The 19,948-nt window shown below is 46.2% G+C and overlaps 1 protein-coding gene across 4 annotated transcripts in view; it reads right to left on the minus strand.

Moving 5' to 3' along the window:
- ASIC2 (acid sensing ion channel subunit 2) overlaps positions 1-19,948 on the minus strand; it is a 1,088,307-nt gene that overhangs the window by 106,557 nt on the left and 961,802 nt on the right. For all 4 annotated transcript variants that reach the window (XM_037809350.1, XM_037809351.1, XM_037809349.1 and 1 more), the window contains exon 2: positions 8,281-8,431. In XM_037809350.1, the coding sequence (XP_037665278.1) occupies positions 8,281-8,431 (151 nt within the window). The remainder of the gene's footprint in view (positions 1-8,280; positions 8,432-19,948) is intronic.

Below are 19,948 nucleotides of genomic sequence, written 5' to 3' on the forward strand. Positions count from 1 at the left end.
GAGAAGGGGTGAGAGACCTGAGGGCATGAGCTCCTGGTTCCAGTTGTTTCTGATGCTGCATCCTTGTGCCTCCTGCTGTTTGGTTGTTGAAGCTTGTCTAGGATTCTGGGGGCTATATAATTCCTTTTAGGCCTAAGCTTGTCTGAATCAGATTTCTTTAATGTGCAGCCTAGATAATTCACTGCCTATTTTTAACTTTTTATTTTGAAATAATTTCAAACTTACAGGACAGTTGCAAAAACAATATAAACCCTATACAGAGAACTCTAACAAATCCCTATTCCCTCCCCAGAAACTCAGAGCCACCAATTCCAACATTTTGCCACATTTGCTGTATCATTCCATCCATCTATTATCTATCTATCTATCTATCTATCTATCTATCTATCTATCTATCTATCATCCATCCATCCATCCATCCATACATCCACTTCTGAACATTTGAGAGCAGGCTGCACACATCATATTCCTTGAACCCATAATACTTCCATGCATATTTCCTTTGTGCAAGGACATACACCCATGCAATCACTTTAAGTACAGTCACCAGTTTCAAGAAATTCAACATTGATATAAAGCATACATTCTATATTCCATTTTTTTCCTAGTCCCAAATAATGTCCTTTTCAACCCTTTCTCCTCCCTTCTTAGATGTGATCCATTATCATGCATTGCATGTAATTGTCATTATCTCTTATTTTCTCTTTCTTTCTCTCTCTCTTTTTAAATTGTGGAAACATGCAACATAAATCTTCCCATTCTAAACTCTTCCAAGCATACCATTCAATAGGATTAATCACATTCACAGTGGTGCAATATCCTCATCAAAATCCATTACTATAACTTTCCCTTCATTCCAAACAGAAACCCTACATTCATTTGGATTAAATCCCCATTACCCCTGCACCCCTCCCCCCCACCTTGGTAATATGCACTCTACTTTCCGTCTCTGAGCTTGCATATTCTCTGATATTTTCTTTGTGATTACCATGGAACTTACACTTAACATCCTAAATCTGTAACAATCTGATTTGTTTTGCTACCAACTTAACTTCAGTAGCATATATATAAACTATGTTCCTATATCTCTGTTCCCTTCACTTTTATGTAGTTCTTGCCAAAAATTACATATTTATACATTATGAATCCAAACCCATTGATTTATCATTACATTTTATGCATTTTCCTTTTAGATCTGTAGAAAATAAAAATTGTAGTTACAAATCAAAATACAATAAAACTGGTATTTATATTTACTCATGTCATTATCTTTAACTGGAGATCTTTATTTCTTCATATGGCTTTTCTCAGTTGTCTAGTATCCTTTACTTTTAACCTGCAGAACTCTCTTTAGCATATCTTATAGGGCTGGTCTAGCAGTGACAAATTCCTTCAGCTTTTACTTATCTGGTGATGTCTTAATTCCTCCTTCATTTTTGAAAGACAGTTTTGCTGGATACAGAATTCTTAGCAGGCAATTTTTTGCTTTATGTCTTTCCACTGTCTTCTTGCCTCCATTGTTTCTGATGAGAAATCAGCATTTACTCTTATTGATGCTCCTGTGTATGTGGCACATTGCTTTTTTCTTGTGGTTTTCCAAATTCTCTCTTTATCTTTGACATTCAACAGTTTGATTAACATGCACAGTATGGGTCTATTTGGATTTAACCTGTTTGGAGTTCACTGAGCATCTTGGGTGTGTATATTCATGTCTTTAGTTAAGTTGGGAAGTTTTCAGCAATTATTTCTTTGAATATTCTCTCTGCCCTTTCTCTCTTCTTCTGGGACTCCCACAAGGTGTATATTGGTACACTTGATGGTGTCCCACAAGTTCCTTAGGCTCCGTCCACTTTCTTGAGTCTTTCCTCTTTCTGCTTCTCAGATTGGATGATTTCAATTGTCTTATCTTAAAAGTCACTAATTGTTTCTTCTCCTAGCTCAGATCTGCTCTTTAACCCGTCTAGGGAATTTTTAATTTCTATTACTGTGGTCTTCAGTTCTGTTTGGTTCCTTTTCATAATGTCCACCTCTCTATTGATATTCTCTTTGTGCCCATCTATTGTTTTCCTGATTTCCTTTAGTTCTTTGTCCATGTTTTCCTTTAGCTCCTTGAGCATATTTAGGACCTTTTTTTTTTTCAGTTTTTGTCTAGAATGTCAGATCTTCATCACTGATGGTTTCTAATACAGTATCACTTCCTGTTTCTTTGCAAATTTTGTATTCTGTTTTGAAAACTGGACATTTTGATATTTTAGTGTGTTATCACTGGAATTTAGACTCTGAGTCATCTGTTCCTTATGCTATACAGCAAGCTTGAAGAATAGCATCAGGCCAAAGCATACGGGCCTCCCAGATCCTTTCTGCTGCATGTCTCTTTGTTTTGGACATATGGGTGTGGCTGTAGGAATTCTCCCATTTACAGTTATCCCTTCCACATCACAAACTTTCCCCATTGTGGATTTGATATATCGTGAATTGGTATAAGACATTAAATGGGAATTTTGAGGGAGTTTTGTGGAAGCTGCAGATGACACACGAAAGCCAGCAGAGATGTATTACAGATTAATGGTGAGTACCAGTAGGGAACGTCAAAGGTTATTTTTTAAATGTCCTTTGTTATACATGCAGTGTGGTCAGTATTATTCTCCTCAAATTTGTTTTATTTTTAAAAAATTTTCACATTTATTTTGTATTTTTAAAATTTCTTTTTCATGTAGTATTTTTACTTAACATTGACCTACATATAGCCTATGACCAAATACTTAACCCAAATTTTACAATAAGGTACTGTAAACACCCCATAAAAGAAAAAGAAAAAATTCAGATCTCTTCTTTGGTATGAAGGGAGGGCCAAAAAACTTTACGTGGATTTTCCAGATTGCGGGGTGCTGTGCCCCTAGCCCCTGCGATGTGGAAAGCATAACTTTACATGAATGTGAATGTCCCCTCTTCCCTAGGAAACAATTTCCTCCCAGTCCTGGGCACTGTGCTTTATGTTCCACAGCCAGCAATCTCTTGCCGAGGAAGGACAATGTGGCTGCTGTCCCACTGTGTCCTGCAGGAGTGCCGGGTGAGCTGCCTCCTATACACAGGCAGGTTCTGGGAAACAGCGAGACCCTCAGGACACATCAGACAGATTGGGTCTGACATCCACGCTCCCAGTGGGGCCAGGGATCTGTGCTGGACGCCGAGCCGGTGAGGGGATAGTGGAGGGCCAGCCTGGGTGCCAGGGATCCCTCTGCTTTTAAGTGGCCTTTTTTTTTTTTTTTTATTAAATTCAATTTTATTGAAATACATTCATACACCATACAATCATCCATGGTATACAATCCACTGTCCACAGTATGATAACATAGTTATGTGTTCATCGCCACAATCTATCTCTGAACATTTTCCTTACATCAGAAAGAACCAGAACGAGAATAAAAAAATAAAAGTGAAAAAAGAACACCCAAATCATCCCCCCCATCCCACCCCATTTGCCCTTTAGTTTTTATCCCCATTTTTCTACTCATCCATACACTAGATAAAGGAGTGTGATCCACAAGGTCTTCACAATCACACTGTTTTTTTTTTGATTCAACACTCACACTATTGCTGCAGCTCTTTAACTGTTTTCTGGAGCATTTAGAAAGATGTTTCTGCCAATTCTTTCTGGTTGTTCGGAGCTTCTGTGTGGGAATGAAGGCCTGAAGCTTCTCATTTCACCATCTTGATTGGGACCTTTCCAACCCTTTGAGCTGCCTATTTCTTTTCTTTGAAGTTACCCAGAGGCATCTAGGCAGAGTTTCATTTTTTAAGAATCTCCAGCTTGTCTTTAATTTAATTTCCTCTAGAAAACTCTGGCTATGAAATCTGTTCTTCTATTGTCTAGGATAGCTTACCTGAAAGTATATTTTGCTAGCTTCTCCATTAAAATTAAAAAAAAAAAAAGGTTTCCATGGTCAAAGATATTTGGGTAATAAATGCTGCATGCACTATTTCTATCTTGGAGATTCACTAGGTAGGATATTAAAGAATTCCTTCAATGAATAAATTTGTTTAACCTTGCCTAATAGGGTTTCCCAGATTTTTTTTTTTGACCCTGGATCTTTTCTATTCATGGAACATGTGATAGTCCAAACACTTTGGGGCACACTCTCTAGTTCTACATATGACCGAGCTTGCCCTCCTTAGAATGGTATGTTACCAGGCTGTCACCTGTAGCTGTCTAAGTTGCCCCCTGCAAAGAGAAGTTTGACCAAGAGGGTGCCTGGAGTGGACAGTGTCAGCCAGGAGGAAGGGATGATGACTTGCATAGAGGGGCCCTCTACTCCCTAAGCATGAGCCCGTAGGGCTGGGTCCACCCAGAGGGGGTGCCTTTTTCTAATTCACGCATCATCGCCATATGCGTTGATGGTGGTCCTATAAGTAACTGTCACCTCCTCAAGGACTTCCAGTTAGTCAGAATTGTACCCAGATAAGTGGGTCCCTCAGTGAGTCCTTAAATTTCTGAGAGATGAAGCTGTCCATGAGGCAAGGCAAGAAGCTCTGAGCATAATGGGACCTCTGAATTTTGGTGTGCTTCAGGACACCTGTCACAGGTGAAGTACCAGAATATCTTCTGCCTCTGGGATAGTTTGACTCTCCTCCCCTCTGCTGGTCACCATCATCTTTCCATTGTCTACAGGTGGCTGAGCACTTTTACAGAAGAACTCTCATTTGATTCCTTTAACCATCCTGTAAAGTCTACGGGTTTTATTTGTCTCTGTTTTACAGATGAGGAAACTGGGGCTCACTCACTTGTCCATAGTGCCATAGCTGGTAAAGAAAGAGCTGGGATCTGATTTTGGGTCTGTCTAACCCTGTGATGCTACTTTCCCCATCCTACTATGGCGTCCCTGTCTTCAGCGGCCTGTGGCCAGTCCCTTAACAACAACCGTATTTTGATTCCTTGCTTCTCCATCATCAGACACATGTCTCATATAAGGGCTTGAGCTCCTTTCTCCAGGGAATTGAGAAGGGGGAATGCCAAGGAAGCAAGATGGCAGGTCTCTGGAGGTGGTGGCCTCCTTCCCATGTGAGTCTGTAGGGGAGGATGGCATCTGTGGGGCAACGCGGCTCAGCAGTAGGAAGGCTGCCTCCTACCTGCAGCCCATGGCAGGCTCAGGGCTGGCTGTGCCCAGGGCCCTCAGGGGCAGTGGCCCAGAACAAGATGCAGCTGTGCCTCTGCAGGCTGCCTCACGCCGAGCATTCCTTACTGCCAGAGCCACCTCTGCACCTGCAGCAGGTGTGTGGACCTCACTCCCACCCACATGGCTCACCCACTGGGAAACAAGCAGCTTTGAGGTGACCAGAGACAGCTCATTGCTGGAGCAGCTCATTGCTCTGTGACTTTCAGCAGGAGAAACGGAGAGTGGAGGGAGCCTTGGTGCAAGAATCACGAGCCCCAGGCTGGGTGGCCGGGGGGAAGTCACCATCCCTCCACCTCCTTCCCTGTCAAATGGGGGTAAGAAGCCCTGATGCCCACTCAAGGTTGTGGTGAGGGTAATGTGATATACGAGGGGGAAGGCCAGGAAGGAGAAAGATCTCAATCCCTTTGGAGGGCCAGAGGAATGTGCGAGGGTGGCTGCAAAGGCAAACATCCAAGAAGCCAACTGGTGCAATCTGAAGCTGTTCTGTCTACTAGCCACTAGCCACCTGCAACTATTTAACTTTAAATTAGTTAAAATCAAATTATTTTAACAATTCAGTTCCTTATTCTCACCATCCACAATTCAAGTGCTCAATAGCTACATGTGGCTAGTAGTTAACATATTGGACAGTGCAGATATGGAACACTGCCATCATTACAGAAGGTTCTATTGGGCAGTACTGGCGACAGGAAATAACCAGTTTCTTCTGCACAATCCCCACCCCTTTAAACCCCTCCTTCTTCATGCAGCCTGCTCCCCCAACCACCCAATCTCAAGGGAAAGCTTTGAAGTGAAAAGTGCTGGTCTATCACCTGAGGAAGTCTCAGGCTCCAGGCAGGGATGAGACTGGAGTACCCTTACGGATCCCATGTGCCAGTCTTCTCCTAACGAGATAACAAGCTCCTGAAAGGGAAGGTCTTTGTCTTGTGTCTTCAGCATTCCTGGCAATGCCCGGCACAGTATTAGGCAGATAGTAGGTCCTTAATCACCATTGCTGATTTGCCCTGAATTGGGACAGCTCAGAGTCCAGGTGGACTGCATGGTGGTCCTGAAGCCTGGTCAAGTCCTTGGCTCTGCCATGAACTTACTGCGTAACTTTGGGTACATCACTGCCTCAATTCTCCCTCCTCTGTGGAAACAGGGAGGTGGCCTAGACCGGGTGATCTCAGATGTTCTTTCCTGCTCTGACCATCTATGGCTTTAGAAGTCAGAATGCAGATCTCCTGGTTAGACCCTGGGGTTGGAGCCGATTCTGTCAGCCAGCAGTGTAAGACCCAAGGCCAGCTCCTTGCTGCGGGTGTGGCATTGCAAATGTGAGTGTGTCTGCATGTGCTCTCACTCCTGCATCAAGGTAACAGCCTGGGGAACCCAACACTGCCATGGAAGGACATAATTAACTTCTGTTCAGGCCTTGGGTGCCGGGTCTCTAGGACTCATGTTATTTACTTATATCTCTTCCTGTGCCGCAGGTGATTTAAAGTGGGGCATTGGATTCAATAAGCAAATATGTCTGGTGTCTGCAAGGACGGGGCTCTCTTTGGGGACCAGACCAGCTCCTAGGATCCAGGGTTGCCTACAGGTCCCCCTGGTTGCCACAGGAAGGTTCTGGAATGCACGAGGCCCTGCTGGCGAGTGCTCGGTCCTCCATCAGCACATGCATCTGGGGCTGGTGGGGCTGGGGGGACTTAATTTATAAAAGTAGACGTGATCAACAAAGCATCTCCTCAGCAAGCAGCTGATGGGGCTTGGAGTGCCCTGGAGCCTGAGGTAAGCTGCCAAAAGACATCACTGCAATGACGCAAGTGGCAGCCATTTTATTCTTTTGTTCAAGCAGCAGGAGGACTGACTATAGTGAGTGGCTGCGCTTGTCTTTCCCCAAGACGGCACTCAAGCGAGAGGGGCCGGGAGGAGGGGAGAGTGGGATGGTCCAGAGGGCTCAGAGTCTGTAATCAGTCGCTCCTAGGTCCTTGCTGTCTCAGGGCCACACCTCAGAATCTGAGGAATGGGCTCCAGGAATCTCGGGGTGGGGGCAGCAGGAGGTGGGAGCTGCATCCTGTCCTCAGAAGGATCAGGGCTGGCTGCTTGGCCTCCACCCCCTCCTCAGCTCCAATCTGAGTGCCGAGGGCCTCCCTTTTGCTAGAATCTTCTCTCAATCATCCTCCTTTTCCTCCTCCTCAGGGCTCTCCCAGGCTTGTTGCTTGAAACTTCCTACCCCATTATGCCCCGAACACAGAATTTACGTTACATCAGGCCTCCTTTGCATCCATGATTCCCACTCTTGGTCATCAATTTACCTTCTCCACCTGGTGCAATTCTGCAAGACCCCATTCAAATATCCCCGCTACTGTGAAGCGTTCCCTGAACCCCCTCCCCCACTACCCTCAGGCTGGTGCAGCAACAGCACTGGGCTTACTTGTCTGAGTGGAGCCTCTAACACTGGATTGTAATTATTTGTCTCCTCCTTTAGCCTGTGAGCAAGGACTTGGTCCTTTTCATCTTAGTGTCCTCACTTTAGTGCAAAGCCTGAGATAGTCTACATACTCAGTGAATAGTTTGCATTCAGCAAATAAATGAATAAATGAATGCAGGAAATAAGCTCCAGAGCCTAAACACCTGGGTCCCCCAGGAGCTCACAGAGGCTCACCCAGCTCCTGAGTCTACACCCTTTGGTTTTACAACACTTCTTCCACTATCTGCAGTGGGCAGGACCCTGCTTTCCTTCTGGTTGAGGCTTCCTTAGCTGGGTTGGGGCTGGGAGAGAAAGGAGCTGGTCCATCCCATCCTCTTCTCTTGAAATCAAGCCACCCACCTGTCCAACCTAATCTGTTAATCTGACTCTTCCCTGATGCCTCCTGCCCAACACTATCCCTCCCACACCTGCCTTCCCTCTCCAGGGTTCCCATCAGCTGCCCCTCTCCCACCTAGTGAAATCCAAGGAAGCCCAGGGCATCCCAGCCCATGTCAGCATGTCCCCAACCCCTTGTTAGAAAAGCAATCCTTTACAGGGTGGGCAAAGTCCGCCCCACCTGGGCCAACCAAAGCTTTCGAGCATTGGTCCTGCAGTCCTCTGTGTCGCCCAGTGCCCCTGTCCCTGTGCCCAGCTCACCTGTCTCTCCCCAGATGGGCAGGTACTCATCTTGCTGAATGTCCAGCATGATCTCCAGCCCGTTGCCTGTCCCCCCCTTGACCGTGGTGAGCAGAGGTTTGCCATCCTCGCCTGAGTTAAACATGTAACACTTCCCATATTTTGTAAACACCTGAAGGAGAGAACAGAGAGAGAGAGAGAAGCACATGGGTGACTTCAGTCTGGGCTCCAGAGATTGGTGAGATGCCAGAAATCCGACACAGGCCAGAGTCCCCATGTCGGTCACAATCAACCCCTCTTGGGCACCAATGATTCCTCACCCTGGCTGATGGCCTGACGTATGCCAAGTGGGATTCTGGCATCAAAAAAATAAAAAAAAATAAAAAAAATCTGGACCCTTTTTGGGATTTGTTGTATTGGGGCCTGGTCTCTTCTTCCCCAGTATATTCTCCCTGGGTGACCCTGTTTATGATGATGTTTTTAAATGTTGTCTGTAAACTCCTGGTCTTCCCATCTGCACCTGCAGCCCTGAGCTGTCTCCTGGGCTCCAGACTCACTTACCGCACTGCCTGATGAGCCTACCCTTGGGGTGTCCCACGATCCCTAACACTCAGCATGCCCCAAAGGGAACCAATCACCCTCCTTAGCCTCCCCGGCCCAGTGGACAACTCTCCTGCACACCCCTGTGGGTGCCTCCTCTCCCTCATCCACTGTGTACCATCAAACATCAAGGCCTGCCAACGCTGTCTCGATAGCCACCTTGGATTTCGCCTTTTCTCTACCATACCACCACCATTTAGGACACAATCATTTCTTTCCTGGGTTGCTGTCGTTTCCTAGTTGGACTTCCTGATTCCAGAACCTCCTGCAGCCCGTCCTCACAGCTAACCACAGCTCACTTTTCTGATCATGGCTTAAAATCTGTCAGATGCTTAAAATTCTTTGGGCTACAAACCAGACCCTCGATTCCCGGGCTTCGTGATACCCTCTGCCCACTCCTCCTACTTTCTCTCCTGCTGTTCCTGTCTGAGTTCACAGGAATCCACTAGAAAGTAAATTCCCTGGGTTCAGGGACTACATCTGCTTGTTCTCTGAGGTACCTGGTCCTGGTGCTAGCACAGTGCCTGGCACATGAGGGTGCTCGGGAGGTATTTGTTGAATGAAGGAATGAATGAGAGGAGACATACAAAATATCTTGCAGCATTCTGGCTGTGCCCTGCTGGTTCATAGGCTTGTGGCTTTCTGCTTGTGGTTTCTGCTGCCTGTAACCTCTAGCTGTTCTCTGATACTGGATCAATGCATTTCCTCCCCCAGGAACCCTCCCCCCAAGTTATGACCCCTCCTCGCTGTTCCCTCGTTCCTTCCTCTGTCACAAGGCACTGAATGTTGGTCTTACATCTCTCCTGAACTCGACTCTGTGTTTCATTTCTGAATCGCAGCACTTACTACATTGGCCGGTACACAATAGGTGCTCAATACACTTTTGCTTAAAGGAAGAATAAATACGAAGACGCAGTGCGGTGCTGTGGACAAGGAACGCAGAGATCTTTTCCCAAGCATTGATGTTAGCACTTATTCATTGTGTGACTTTGGGTGAACCAAATAAACCTTTCAAGCCTCAATTTTCTCATCTATAAAATGGGGGTTCTAGTCCTAGTTCTAGCGCTAGCTACCTCTCAAGGTTATTGAGATCAATGAGGTAATGCTTTCAAAAGTGATTTAAAAACTCTAAAAGCCTTATGCAAATACTGTGGGTTATTATGATTAAATAACTGCTTTTGAAACTCGAGCTGAAGGCAAATTACACCTGACAAAATTGATTGGAAGAGAGCCAGGCTGAGTGTGTTGGTTTCCTGCGGCCACAGATGGCTTTGGGCCTGAGCCACCTCCCTGAGCCACATCCCATCCTACAGTGGACACTGCAGGGAGGCTCGTTGGCTTCCCATCCTTCAGCGCCGGGGCAGGTCAGTAGCCCGGATGGACACTGGAGGCTGGTTTCTTGTGCAGGGCTCTAAGGCTAGATGGAAGGAGGGGAGAGGCACTGTGCTAGACTCTTGCCTATGTTATCTCATTTAACCCCCTCAATGGTGACATGGGTGGGTATTGCTGCCTCCATTTTCAGATGAGGAAACCAAGGCCCAGAATGGCAAAGGGACTTGCCTAAGGCCACACAGCAAATAAATAGAGGAGCTGGGATTCTAACCCGTGTCTGTCTGATTCTAACACCTGTGTTCTTTCTGGGTGTGCAGGCCTGGGAAGAACATTTGTTTGGAGTCCTTGTCATCGGGATGCTTCCAAGCCACACACGCTTCCTCTCTGCCTTGCTTTTTCTATCAGCCAATCAATAATCATATTCATTATGCTCCTACTATGCTGAAGGATTGTGAGGATTGCCAAGATGCGCAGCCCTACTACCTGCCTCCAGGACCTGCTGGAAGGGCCAGCAAAACATCAAATGGATTCCACACTTTCCTCAACTACACAACACCATTCTGACTTCCTGGCCAGCTGTACTATTTCAAGAGAGCGAACCGTATTCTCTCGGCTTAATAGCGGAGGAGGACAGCTGGAATTAATGCAGAGTCAAAAGCAAACATGAGTTTTCCAAGAACTGAGTTTTATCATTACTATTGCGTAGAGCAACTGAACCCGGCTGGCAAACTTGTGCCCGGGAGAGATGCTCTTGGGGGCTCACTGTACTGAACAGATAACATTTTATAGTTAGCATGTCCACTGCACAAGGGGTTGAACACATCTGGGGTAACTTCTGGGTGTTCTTATTGAGCTTTTCCTTGTAGATACTATGAATATCCTCTCTGCCTCCAAACTTGTTGACAATATTAATTTGTTGATCTAAACTGAAGAGATTTGTAAACAAAAGTAAATTTCAGCCTAGCACTGGATTATTGCAAATCCCAACTCCCCATATGGCACTTGAACTTTGCAACACTGGTCTGGGGTTGGAACGTGGTTTCTGCTGTTGGAGTCTGGATTGATTCCAGTCCTGCTACAAACAAGCTGTGTATGTTGATCTAGGTGTTGACCCTCCCTGAGCTCGCAAGGATGATGAAAAGGGGTTTTAGGGATCACCTCACCCACCCACATTACTTTACCAATAAACAAAAGGAGAGCTGGGAGAAGGGAAGTGACTTGCTCAAGGTTATGCAGCAAGGAGGTGTTGATCTGGGAAGCTGATTCCTACATCATCCCGTTGTCCCTCCTTTATACTAGCCTTCCTCAGTTTCCCCACTTTCAAGACAAGATGGAGGATCTAGGGGATGGCTGAGGGCCCTCCCAGCTTCATTGATCGATTATGTGCTGCTTTATGATGGCAGCAAGATGGCCCTGAAGCATCCTCAGGTGAAGTCTTTCCCTGGAAAGGAGGGAGCAGGACAGGCTTTACAGTGGGGATGAAGAGAGACTTGTTCTCCATCCTTCCAGGCCAGGTTCTCATCCTAGGCCCAGGTGGTAGCACCTGCTGGTGTCCTTAGTGCCAGTCTGATCTTCCCTGACCCTTCCTCCTGGGGGTGGGTGTTGGGGCAAGTTCACAGACTTGCCAGGTGTGAGCTGATGTTGGTCAGAGCTTGGTCAGGTGCTGGGTAACCAGAGTGACAGGGGCGGCAGGGAGACTGCAGCCACATCTGAGAGATGGCCAGGTGATAATTTGGGATGCCCAAATTCTTTAGCAAGTCAAGACCACAAGAAGGAGGCCTACAACTCTTCTGCAGCTTCCTGTTGCATTTGGGATAAAGTCCCAAATGCTCAACTAGGCCTTACATCATCCAGCCCATTTTCCTCTGTCCCCTCCCTCAACTGCTTCAAATGTGCAGGGCCTTTCCACATTTTATTTCTTCTGTCTAGAATGTTCTCCCCACATCCTTTGCTTGGCCAATTCCTGGTCAACTTCAGGCCTTAGCAAAAATGTCACTTCCTGAAAGAGGCCTTTAATCCCACTCCCATGCTGCCTCCCACCCTCCATTGAAATTAGGGCTGCTTGTTTTTTACAACCTCATACCTCCCTCTATTTTTCCTTTGTAGTGTATACCAAAGATTGTAACCCTATGGTGATTTATATGATTATTTGTTGAACATGTAGGCTGGGACTGTGTCTATTTAGTCAAATGAATGAGCGAGTGAATGGGTTCTAAGGTGCTGCTGCCCCACCTCCCCTGGCCCACCTCTGGGAGGTGTCCCTGTGCCCCTCTAACACCAGTGGGGCATCCTGTTGGCCGTGCCTGGTTCTGGCTGGAGCTCGTGGTGACACCTTGCCTGGCTTTCCTTCCCCGCTACTGCTGTGGCCTTCTCAGCTTTCCACTTTATTGTGTCTAAGCATTTTTGTTTCTTCTCCATGAAGGTATTAGAGGAAGTAATCCTTTCAGGAACTAACATGACAGGGGACAGTTTTCCTCTGTGGGGGCAGATGGGGCTCAGAGAAAGCAAGGCACATGCTGGCTCCACGTCTTTGTGAGCCTCCTCCCTGGGCTGCTGAGCCCACTGCCCCTGCCTGGCTCATCTGACAGGATTATTCTTCTCTCTGTGCAACATAAAGGGCCTGAGAGCTATTTACACACAGCGTGATTTTGCTACAGATTTGGGACAAGATGTGGCCCTGCTTCCCCATTTTGGGGCATAATAACATGCAAGTGCTTCAAATTTATGCCTTATCACCCCCAGCCAGAAAAACAATTTATTTAAGTCCAGGCTGTCAGGCCAAGCATGCTGCTTCTACAGACTTGCCATTTTCCCAGGCATTTTTCTGCTTTCCTGACAGCCCCATGGTAGGCGGAGTGGGAGGGCTGGATTTGTGGGGTTGCTCAGAATCTAGAATTGTGTTTCATTGGGTTGGCTTGTTAGACATAAAGGAAAACCTTTCAAACCTGGGTCTCCAGGAGTGAGGGGAGGTCCTGAGATAAAAATGGGGCTCAGGATCATCAGTCTTCATTGCTAGTGTTTGCACAGTGGATTACAGATTAGAGACTGTGCCTATGTATGTTCTTAATGACCCTATGAAGATGAAGTTCCTGAGCCTCTCTCTGCTCTGTGCTATCCCCTGCTTGGTTTAGGTGCTATCTAGTTCCTAGTTATGGTCCCAGCCACCCTAGAGGGACACATCTTATGATTACACCCCCTTTTACACTGGAGGAAACAGCCTGCTGAAGCTCACAGAGCCAAGAGATGGTAGAACTGGGGCTCTTGGGAAGATCTTACCATAAAGAAGTTAAAAAAAAGGAACAATGGTATCAGCCAGACCAGATGGGATCAAGGCAGCTCATAACTGATCATCTGTGTCCTTGAACAAATCATTTATGTTCTGATTCTAGTTTCCTCATCTGCAAAATGGGCAAGATAATCTTGCCATATGGTTGTAGGGAATACATGAGAGATTGCAAGTGGATTTGTTTGGAAGATTACATAAAAGACATCTTTATTACTAGCTATGAATCTAAGCTAGCAGAAAGTTACTATATTTCTCCTTTTCGGTAGTAGAGAGAGAGTGTATTTGGGTTACAGAGAGGGGGATCAGAGATGAATTGAAGGATGGGAGACTGGGGGCTCCTGTCCCATCTGCTTATGTCCACACAATACTGAGCTCATCTTCATGTAGTTAGAGAAGAAGAAAACAGACATTGGTTACTTATTCCCTCATAATGTTAAGCCTGTTGCTAGAAGCCCAGGACAGCCAATGAGATTGCTGGGGCCATGGAGAAGGGCGGCGTCAATGCAGACAAACCACTTTGAATATCTACATTTGAATTCCAACAACTGAGCTGTAACCAGTTATTAGGGATAGCAGATGCCACCAATCTGAGGTTGGCACATTCTAAATCAAAGAAATGAGGACGTGGGGATGGGGAGAGGGTCTAGACCTTCCAGTAGACCTTATTGTGAAGTTGAAGAACTGGCTTTGCTGTCCTTTATGGCATGCAGTCACTTTATATCTGCTGTCACTGGTTTTCGCAGTGGCCCTATGAGACTGGTATTATCACCCCCATTTTACAAATAAGGAATGTGAGGCTCAGAGAGTCTGAGCAGGTTACAGAGCTGGTAAGTGGAGAAGCCAGGGTGAAAATCTATCTTTGCCTGATTCTGAAACCTGTGCTCTTTTCCCCCTGCCCTTCAGCTATAGTTCACACCTATACCCTCTCCCAACCTGCTCTGTTCCTGCCAGACTGGTGAGCCTGGTGCTTTGCTGACTTTAGGGCTCTCCAACCTGGCAGAGGGAGAGGTACATCTCAGAGGCAGAAGAATCCTAGAAAAGTGCCAGACACCAAAAATCATCTTGTCTAAACTTCTCATTTTGCACTCAGGGAGTCTGAGGCCCAGAGAGGTGAAGTGATCTGCCCCAGGCCACACAGCAAGTTTGGGGGCAGAGTTGGGATCTTACCAGGGCTTGGTGGCTTGGGTCTGTTTTCCCTTTAGAGCCTTCTGTTTGCATGTGTCATAGGCTGGAGATAATGGCTAGGATCTCCTTCCCGGGGCATGACAGCCAGGGACAAGAGTAAGATGAGCAACTTCTGCTGACCCAGGTGCCATCATCATTGCACAGTGCGTCTTAGAGGGGCTCCCTGCTTTACAGAGTCCGGGAAAAGCAAAGTGGAGCCCTTGTGGGGAAAGGTTAGGGATGGCTGCTATTCATGAAGACACAGTTTTCTGATCCAATTAATAGTGCAAACAACACTTCTCTACCAGATACCTACTTAAGAAAATAATTTATGTATAAGTCCCCTTAAGGACTGTTGAAAAATCCACTTACCCACACACAGTGGAGCCTGCAAGCTTCAAACCTTCAACACATTCATTAATCCTGACCTTTAGGGCTTCTCCTGGGGAGCAGGTTTCTTGTCTCCTCTTGCTTATTACACTTGAAGGAAACGAAATTGCTCTGCTCCAAAACACCTTTAAAATCAGCCTTTTTTTCCTGAGTTGATTTGGCTTTCCTTCCAATAAGCTACTGAAATTTCTCATTAGGCTGTTTTGCTTCTTTTTTTTCCCCCTCAAAATAACCTGCATGTTAAAGGCAACCATTCAGTTTTGTTTGTTTTGCTTTTCTCTTTCAACTCCTCAAACACATTTCACACAATTGGGAAGTGTGAAAGTTTGTCAGATGGGTTACCAGGTTTCCAGTAAATGAAATGAATCTGCTTTTTGTTTTCTGAAGTTGCAATTAACGTGCTTAAAAATTAAATACAGCCATAGGAATTTGTGGGTAAGGAGGCCACCTTAGATAGATGGTTAGCTCTCTGAAGGTAAGGACAATATCTTATTAAAATATCCGCTTGCACATTTATTTGATCCTGCAACAGGACCTGTTCCAGGCATTGCTGCCCAGCCATGCTTTTTCCCACAACTACAACTGAAAGGCGATTTCAACAAACATTCCTGAAAGAACTTCCCTGTGGCAGGCACTGTCACCAGGAATTCAGGAGACGAGGAGGAATTCAGGAGCTGAGGAGGACATGGTTCCTTGGCAAACCTGCACTCTTCCTTCCCAACCAGGAAGCCAGAGTCTTTTATAGGATATCAGTAATATCATTCTCCTTAGGTACTACTTTTTGGGGGTTTGTGGTGGGGGGAAGAGAGGAATGAACAATCATTGAGAATTTTTGTTCTAGTTGCTTTACTCACCCCTTATCTTTTAAGGCTCACAGAATCCTTTGATTTGGGGGTGTTATTCTCTCCAATGAAGAAACTGAGGTTCCTAGTGGCTACAGGGCCTGTTCAAGGTCCTACAGCTGGAAAGCAGTTTGCCTGACTTTCCCCTTTATATGTACAGATTGTTAGAAGAATACTTAGCATTATTTAGATGTATGATATGGTAATGTGACAACCCCCTCCTCCCCCCCATGCTCCCCACGCCCATCTGCTGGGATATGACATTTCCTGTGCTGGTTTCACTAAGAGTCCCACTTGTCTCCTCCCTCCGAGCCTATAGCACAGCAGGGCCCTTTTCTGCTGGGCAAGTGTCCAGAGAGCTTCAGAGCATGCAGAGACATGTTAGCGCCGCGGAGAAGAAAAGAGCATCAAGTGGCGGCAAATCTGTCAGTTGGGAAAACAGTACTGAGTGGAGCAGTGGGTGACTCTGAGTTTTCTCCTTCAATTCAAATATTTTGTGAGCAAATGCTTTCCTGCTGGACAACTCACAGAGGCAGAAGGGCAACTTGAAGGGGCTCCAATAGTTTACCTGGAAAGTCACCTAAAATGTGGGGCCTCCACTGCTGAATCCCTCCTGTCAACTATCTGAGAATCCCAAATTGGGCCTGATTTGAGATTGTGAGGTGGGAGGTGGGGAACCAGAGCCTTTCAAGATGGCGACAGCTCGGCTGGGTGGGGAAGAGGGCTGGTGGGAGTCCGGGCTTGATGGACATTCCAAATGTGGCACAATGACACTTGGCTGCTCTTTCTCCTGAGGTCCTTTACTGTCTGTCTTCTATTGAGGGTGGGGGCTGTGTTGTTTTCATCTCTGGATCCACACAGAGCGCATAGTGGGCACTTCATGGAAGGTGTTTGAGTGAAGGGAAAAAAGTAAGGCATGAATCTGGGATTCAGGCAGAGCTGGCTTCCAATGCTGGCTCTGCCACTGATTTGGGGAAGTTATTTCATCTCTTGGCCATTAATCCCTTTATCTTGAAAATATTGTTAAGAGTACTTTCCAGTAGAGTTGTTGTAAAGATCAAAAAGTGGGTCTGAAAGCACTTTATAGAACAAAACTAAAAATGTTCTCAACCCAGGCAGGGAGTGCTTCTGTTTGTGGTTTGGATCCTGCCTAGCTCTGCAGGAATCAGGGAGAGAAAGGGTTCTTATTGGGCTGTGGATATGGAATCAGAGTTTTTATTCCATTTGGGACCGGGTTTGTGGCACATTGATTCATTCACTTAGTGAACAACTGTAGAACACCTTTTATATTCTAGGCGCTGCACCAAGTGCTGGGGACACAGAGATGCATTGGCCCTTTAGGAACCAACCAGTGGAGAGAGGAGGGCAGCCTTGCAACTAGTTACTGGGTAGAGCCAGGCACTGTGGGAGCACATAGAATGAAGTTGCCTGGAGGCAGTGATGGTGGGTGGGAGCTATGGCAGTTTCCCCTGGGAACACTGGTGGTGACACGTGGTATTTGGCAGGTTGAGAAGGATATGGACTGGCTCCTGGTCTCTGCAGGGTTATGCTGAATGACTCTCAGGAGGGCCCATGGGTCCATTCTAGCTCTCTTCCACTTCCAGAACCTAACACTTGCAGGGTCCTTGGAGCCAACGGTGGGTTCTGCTAAGAGGGAGGTGGGGTTTGTGGAAGAACACAGACTTTAGAGTCAGAGTATCCCAGCTGAACACCTACTATGTGCCAGGCACTGTGCCACAATGGATCATGGAGCTTGAATGTCAGATATTAGATAATCATTAAGGCAAAGAGGCAGTGACTGAGAGGAGATGGTATGTCTTCACTCCAAGGAAGCTTGTGCCAGCCTCCTAGGCTTCCCCAGGTTCAGCTTTCTGATCTGCTTGCTGCCAACATGTCACCAAACCAAACCTGGGCACACAGGATCAAGACAAGTGTGTTGAGTGAAAAAGAGTACGTTTCCAGTGAGCAAATGCTAACAGTGAAGAGCACCCTCTTAACTGTAGGCAGAAGGGCAGGGGGAGGACCCAGAGGGGTTCCCTGTCTTCAAGGAGGGCAGGAGCCCAGAAACCAGTGAAGGAGGAAGTGCGGCTACGAACAGTTCACAATCTCGTTATTGGTTCCTCGTTTCTAACGCCCCCACTCCCATCTTCTAACCCTACTGAGACTATTGCTGCTACCCCAGCCCTGTTCCAGCTCCCGAGCAAAGCAGACTGGAGGCAGGGACTGTTCAAGTCACAGCAGCCCAGACGTGCTGGGTTCGGGGCACTGAGTCCTGCCACGCTTGGTTGTTCTGGGGTGCAGAGCCCCACAGCAGGGCACATCTTAGCCTATGATCTGACTACCCATGAGAAAATGGATGGGAAGTGTCTGGCAAAGGGTACTCAATAATATTAGCTAATATTATCAATGACAGATATTTTGCACCTGAGTTCTGAAATCTGGGCTCCTACAGGATGTGGTTTCTGGTGTCATGATCCCCATTCTGAGTTCTTTTTACAGTTGCTTATCTTATCCCATGACTATAATCCTATTCCCACTTCTAACTGCTGCCTACTTTGTTTTTCTGTGGCTGTGCCCAGTTCCCTTCTGGAACATTCCTAGGGTCCTCTTGAATTAGAAGTTTGTATTACCCTGACACCTTCCCAGAACCTATCCCAGAAAGTCTGGTGGGCTTAATTCTCCCCCTGTGAGTGTGCTTTATACCTGGCCGGCTGGTCATGGGATAAGACACCTGTCACTTCTTGCTCCTGCCTCATTACACACCTGCTGGGACTCTTCCCCCTTTTTGTGCAGGTATGGGATGGCGGAGGGGAGAGGGGCTAAGAAGTGTGTTCTGTTGTGTTCCTGGTTAATTTTGTATTGCTTTACAGGGCTGCACTGAAAGCAATGCATCAGTGAAAACCAAATGATTGTTTATGATGTTTACAGAGGAAAAGCAGATGTTCCAATTAATGGCAGGGAAAAAACAATCCCAAGGCAGGCTGATTCTAAAAGCTGATCAAGGAAAGGTCAGGTAGGTAACTACCCATATGGCACTGAAATACTCATACCACATCCTCACCCTTTTCACATTCTCCCATTTAAAACATAGGGTCATTTTTCCAGGAACTGATCAGAGAGTGTCATTGTCTTCTGGTTCTTCCTCATGGCTGGTCTTACATGTTGCAAGAAATAATCCAGACACAAAAGGACAAATGTTGTCTGATATCACTGATATGAAATAATTAGGATAAGCAAATTCATAGTCAGAAACTAGAATACTGATTATCAGGAGCTGGGGTGGGGGTAAGGAATGGGGAGTTAATGCTTAATTGATACATAATTTCTGTTTGGGGTGATGGAAAGATGGTGGTGATGGTAGCACAACATTGCGAATGTAATTAACATCACTGAATTATATGTCTGAATTATATGGTTAAAAGGAGGAAATTATAGATTGTATATATGGTTGATATGAAAATATCAACCATAGGACTGTACAACACAATGAACCCTAATGTAAACCATGGACTATAGTTAATTGTACAATCATAATTATATTCTCTCATCAATTGTAACAAAGTTACCACACTAATGCAAAATGTCAATAATGGGGGGGTATGTAGGAATTCTGTATTTTCTACATTTTTCTGCAAACCTGCAATTTCTCTAATAAAAAATAACATATCTAGAAAACAATGTCCATTATGAGTGTTCAGAACCTGACAGATCCATAAACACAGAGGGTTTTCTGTAGTTTAATCAGGTTGCTGTCCCGACACGTGGAAGTAGGGCCCGGGTGGCAGACATACGGCATAAAGGATGCCACCCCCTTCCCGGGCCCGTGGCAGACCTCACGGCTGACCACACACCTTTCCCCCTGGGTCTCACAGCCTTTTTCAGCTCAGCAATCCTGGGTGCCACCAGGAGTCTGTTGGAGTTGGCAAGTGGGACGAGTCCCATTTGCCATCCTTGTGCCCGAGGAATGTGAGTCCTGCTGGTGGCACCAGTGTTTCTGTCATCGGGGATGACGTCTGAAGGTGGGGGAAGGTTTGGGCATGTGTCGCAGGGCAAGATGTGGGGCACGATCTGGGGA

This window comes from Choloepus didactylus, chromosome 18 (genome assembly GCF_015220235.1).
Source record: "Choloepus didactylus isolate mChoDid1 chromosome 18, mChoDid1.pri, whole genome shotgun sequence".
In the NCBI taxonomy this organism is placed as follows: Eukaryota; Metazoa; Chordata; class Mammalia; order Pilosa; family Megalonychidae; genus Choloepus; species Choloepus didactylus.